Source organism: Akebia trifoliata, chromosome 4 (assembly GCF_017979445.1).
Source record: "Akebia trifoliata isolate Shusen 1 chromosome 4, ASM1797944v1, whole genome shotgun sequence".
In the NCBI taxonomy this organism is placed as follows: Eukaryota; Viridiplantae; Streptophyta; class Magnoliopsida; order Ranunculales; family Lardizabalaceae; genus Akebia; species Akebia trifoliata.
This window is the reverse complement of record NC_141378.1, coordinates 5,599,818-5,605,122: the sequence shown is the minus strand read 5'-3', so window position 1 is coordinate 5,605,122 and position 5,305 is coordinate 5,599,818. Positions and strand designations below refer to the sequence as shown.

The 5,305-nt window shown below is 33.1% G+C and overlaps 1 protein-coding gene across 1 annotated transcript; it reads right to left on the bottom strand.

The window, feature by feature from the left end:
* Nucleotides 1–1,166: 1,166 nt before the first annotated feature.
* On the bottom strand, nucleotides 1,167–2,645 carry LOC147403258 (uncharacterized). The gene has a single exon (XM_086438772.1). It carries the CDS (start codon nucleotides 2,517–2,519, stop codon nucleotides 1,623–1,625), a length of 897 nt encoding a protein of 298 aa, XP_086294898.1. The 5' UTR covers nucleotides 2,520–2,645; the 3' UTR covers nucleotides 1,167–1,622.
* Nucleotides 2,646–5,305: the final 2,660 nt, after the last annotated feature.

Here is a 5,305-nt window from a genome sequence, read left to right as displayed (position 1 = left end):
ATTAATATATTATTAACTTAGTTATAATTTGTTATACTAAGTATACAAATTAGTGATTTTTTTCAAAATTAAAATTTTATCTTAGTTGAAAGTATTAAATATTTAGAAGAGTAACTCATTTTAAGCTCTAATCGATAATTTATATGAAAAAATAGAGAATTGTATAGAACATGCATTTGTTTCAAAATAAAAAATACCTTAAATCATCTATAGTATGGAAAGAAATGACAAAATAAATCGGTTCCAGATACCCATGGTACTCATGGGCACTTATTAGATAGAACCTAACGGTCCCGATTCCTATCGATTTGGTTTCATTTTAGAACCGACTGGTTTTCGGTTCCAATTTAGTTTCGGGTAAATGGGTAACCATTGACGCCCCTAGATTCAATATAATAAAAAGTAATTAAAACATATTTTTAATAAATAATTTCACTTTTATCACTAATCTTTTTAAATTATACATAATTTAAATGTAGCATCAAAATTAATCGACACTGTAATTAGGTTTAATAAACTTATGCCTAATGAAGATTAACGCTAACCTAAGATTCAACTGTTCTCTTTAAGATTTATGCAAGCCTAACTTGAATTCGTCATTGATAATTCTTATCACATCCCATCTTTTCTTCTATAGAAAATCCATGGACCCCTTCTTTTTTTCTCTCTCGAATTTCATGCATTGCTAATTTTGATATCCATTACGCTATATGATACTATATTCACATATAGAAATGGATTATTTTTTTGGAGAGATTCATTCATGTATGGTTTTTAAAATATAAAATTTATTATATTTGTTTCAAAGCTTTTAAAATTTTGAGTTTCTTTAAAGTTGTTAATATCAAATTCATTCTCCTTCTCCATATCTCTCATTCTTATATTACCTTATTTTTTTAAAATAAAATAAAAATTCTAAAAGCACCTTAAAGAGGATAATTTTGGTTTCTCATTTGATTAAGATATCATAAATAACATAATGATGAATGCACGAGGTCTTGGTATGTAGCTAACATGACAAAGGCACAAAATCACACATCTGTTTTCTATGTATCTCTATGAAAACGATCTTTGATTCAATGTCCCTGCCACGTCAACCACGTACCATGACGGGGTGCATTCGTTACGTCTCAACTCTTATATATAAGGATTGGGATCCGTTGAAATTTAAGAATAACTCGACTCTTATAGATAAGGATTGGGATCCGTTGACATTTAAGAATGACTCGTGAAACAAACACATAATCCCAACCATTTAAACGAAAAATTCAATAATTGAGATTTATAAATATCTTCATAACACAAATCTCAAAGATACTTATCCCAAAGTTCAATCTCGACAGTTAGATTTTGCATTTAAGTCGGGTTTATGTGTCTTCTTTCATGAGTCATTCTGACGAGCGAGGGATCCTTCCTTCTAAACAACATTTCCCCTAAGAGTAAAAGTTGGTGTGCCAATATTATTTTTGTATCGTTTCTACTTTGCACGTACACTCTGGTGAGCCAAATCGTGTTCGCCGCGTAAAGTCTTAAAGACGACAAAGTAAAACCACTATACAAAAATATTTTTAATTTATATACAAAAATATTTTCTTCTCGATTGAGAGTTCCTTATCCGTTCATCATCTTGTTCGAGTCGCTGCGGGAATAATGAAACGACCGTTACCACCAGTAACGGCGTCAAACCCAATCGATCGACACTTAACGGTAAACTTATCAAAGCCTAACGGAAACGATGTAGATGAAGAAGAAATCTGATTCACAGTTCTTCGGTACGGACCAAACCACTTGCTCTGCATGTAACGATTTTTCCTCCATGGAGGTAACGAAAGCTCCCTGTTCTTCAGAGATTTCTTCGCCGAATCACACATCACTCTCACAATTTGCTTCAGATCCTCAGATCTCCCAACATAAACCCTAGGCAACAACTTCAACATTCTTTCGTATTGCGCTGTAGGCCTCGCGATCTCAAACTGTGCTGCGAAATCAATGTCGATGAAGTATCTATGTTGACACGTAGCACCATCAGATCTCACCACATCGATGAACTCGTAGCTCCCAGCTGTGAGTCCACCGTGTTTCTCCCACTTTGTCTTGCAGATTCCAGCATTGTAGCCGTACTCACGAAGATAGATCATCACTTTACGCCGGAAAACCGCTTCGTTCGAATTAAAACAGGAAAAAATCTCCACCGATTTGGAAACATGAGATTGGAGAACTAAATCGAAGGAATCACCACCTTTGTTTACAGATCGATTAACCAGATCCTCGATCACGTCCGTCAATTCTGTATGAGTGAGATCACAACTGGAATCTGAGGAATCTTCCGACTGTTGGACTCCGCTTTCGTCTTCAAAGAATCCGTGAACGAGATCGGAGAGAAAAGGGAAATCTTCGCCGTCGTGTTCGCATCCACTGCTAATTTTTCCGGTTTTCCGGTAATCTCTACCGTAGATACATGCCTTCACCTTATCGTCAAGTGGATCTGAAACCCGCTTAGTTCTTGCGAAAACCGCCATTTCTCTCGTAGAAAACCAGAAATGTGAGATTAAGTGGTTTTCAAACTTCGAAGACTCCCTTCTTTTAAATGCTCAAAGGTCTCTCTTTTAAGACTCTGAGAGATGTTCACATCTTCATGATAGAATGGCCTCACTTTTCTCTTATATATAAAGCCAGAAAAAACAAATTAAAAAAAGATCTGAGAAAAGAAAGTACTGAGTAAAAATTTGGAATTTATTTACGAATATTCCCTGAACGAGTCTGTTCAGTTGTACAATTTTCTAATCTCCAACTACATTTAACGCATAGAGTCCATCGAACGGTTGATATTGGAAGAAGAAGACAGAAATTCCTAGAGATTTGTGCTGTTGGAATTTGCTAAACATATATTAGACGTTATGGTCAAACATGGTTGGAGGCTGGAGTTTAGTAAAATTAAAACCTGCGAGAGGATATACTGGTGATTATCCTATTTTCAATGTAGACGTGGCAGCATATCCAAAACACCGTTCCTTTATTCTTCTAATAAAGTGTGGTGACGTGGGTGATTATTACTGGATGACGTGTAATACTTACGTGGCTTTGAAGCGTGTAAGCTCATCCAATTAATGCGCACGCACAGCACGGTCTTGAGTTGGTGTGCGATCGACGCCTCTTCGCAAGCGGTAAGGGCATGGGACTTTTCATTTAGGGTTGTCACAGATAGTCGAAAATTCGAATCCGATTCGAATTCGCATCCGAAAATTTTGAAAATTTTGGATATAAGATTTGAATTCAGATAGTTTTATATACTCGAATCCTTATTGAATACGGATTCAAATATTAACATTTCAAATTTGATAAATTTCATTTGAAATAATACATAATATATATTATTTTATTTTATTTATTTTTTATATAAATAATATAATATATATATTATTTTATTTTATTTATTATATATATAATATAATATATATAATAGGAATTTTTTTTAATAATGAAAAATCAATTGGATAAAGAAAATTTGTATTTTTAATATACAAATTATTTGAATTCTACTCGGATATTATCTAATATCCGCTAAGATAATTGGATTTAAATTTAGATTGAATTTAAGAGCATTTGTCGGATTCGAATATCAAATAAAAATTTCCATCTCTATTGTGTGTGATCGATCCCACGGACACTTTTTCAATGGGTTCAAAGCGGGTTGTGGTTGCTTACAGAATCGATTCGATTCGACAATTTATTGGATCATGTTTCTATTGGATCTTAGACATTTGGATCTAAATTTGATCCGACGATAATAACTTCATATTAAGATATAATTTATTGTATAAGATCCTTATTGGATCTTGAGTTGATCCTTTCAGTTGATACCCCTATTGTCACCTTAATAATCAATAGTTGGTGCAACTCAACAAACGGTTTTTTACTGAGTTATTGTGAGATCAATACATTTTAAGGAAGATTTATTACTTGGGGCCTGGGAGGGTTTCTACCAAATTATTATGAAGAGTTAATCTAGGGCTGTCAATGGATCAGATTTGATCGAGGATTTGGATTTTGATGAAGATCCAATGTAATGAGGATTCAATTTGATAACGCACTGGGTTGCTTCTGGATAAACCATGACCTAGAACCAATAAATTTGAAATCCTACAAATTGTGAGAAATTATTTAAATTAAATTATACATTTTCTTTATAAAGTGTAATTATTTTGTTTTTCCAAATGGATTTAATTTGGCCCAAATCCGATTCCATTGTTACTGAATTGGAATTTGATCATAATATTAAAATCTGATAAAACTCAAACTAACAAGGATTTAATTCTTATTGGATTAATTTTGGGTCTTGATCATTTGTCCCAGATCAACACGATCTAATCCATTTACAACCCTAGTTTATTCCTTATTAGGATGGAGGACTTAAATTCTCAAAGGATTCTTGGTTTACTTGACAAGTTTAGATTCACGGTGATGTGTGGAAAGTTGTTCCACATTTTAGGTTCAAATTCCTTAAACCCATACTTCTTCACTTATCAAATAAAAAAAAAGATTCATAGTGATGAAGCACGTTACCTAACCAATTGTCTTAGTGGGGATTCTCATTTACTTCGTTCATGTATTTGACTAAGACTTGTGTGATGAAGATATTTGATTTATTTTTAGGGATATTTCTGACGTGAATGTGTGTTATAACCATAGATACTTTTGATCGAGATTTCAATTGTATCTCAATAAAAAACATCTATGATTATAACACACATCCATGTCAAAGAAATGTCCCCTGCAATATTACTCACGCACGGCTCTTTTTCATTCTTATCAATTCGATCAATTTAGAGTGGTAAGGATGGAATATACAGTCAAACCAATTAGACCAGCGAGATAAAATGCCCTAGAATTTCTAGGGAATAATGATGATTGATTATTTATCATTATTGGATCAGTGAAGCTAATCAACATGTCCTATCATTCAGTACGTATAGTTATAATTCTAAAGTGGACTATAAGTATTATTATGGAAACATACTTTTCGAGGCAGCTATTTTGTGCAGTATGGGACTTGCATGTCGACATGATTTCTTTCACTCTTTATCATGGTCATTCACACAAGAGTTAGGCTTATTTCATTTTATTTATAAATATTTTTAATTTTTATTTCTTTGTCGAAAATTTATAGTCACACATAATAACCTTTCAATGGCATGCAAAATATAATGGGGTCTCCTTGTTTCCTAAAGATGAAAACACTCAATTATTTTACCAATATCTATTAGAAGGGTCATATGTCCATTTTGGTATTTACTTATTTTTACCA

Bases quoted from the DNA above. Each gene is read 5' to 3' on its own strand.
- LOC147403258 (XM_086438772.1), bottom strand. From the start codon at position 2,519: ATGGCGGTTTTCGCAAGAACTAAGCGGGTTTCAGATCCACTTGACGAT.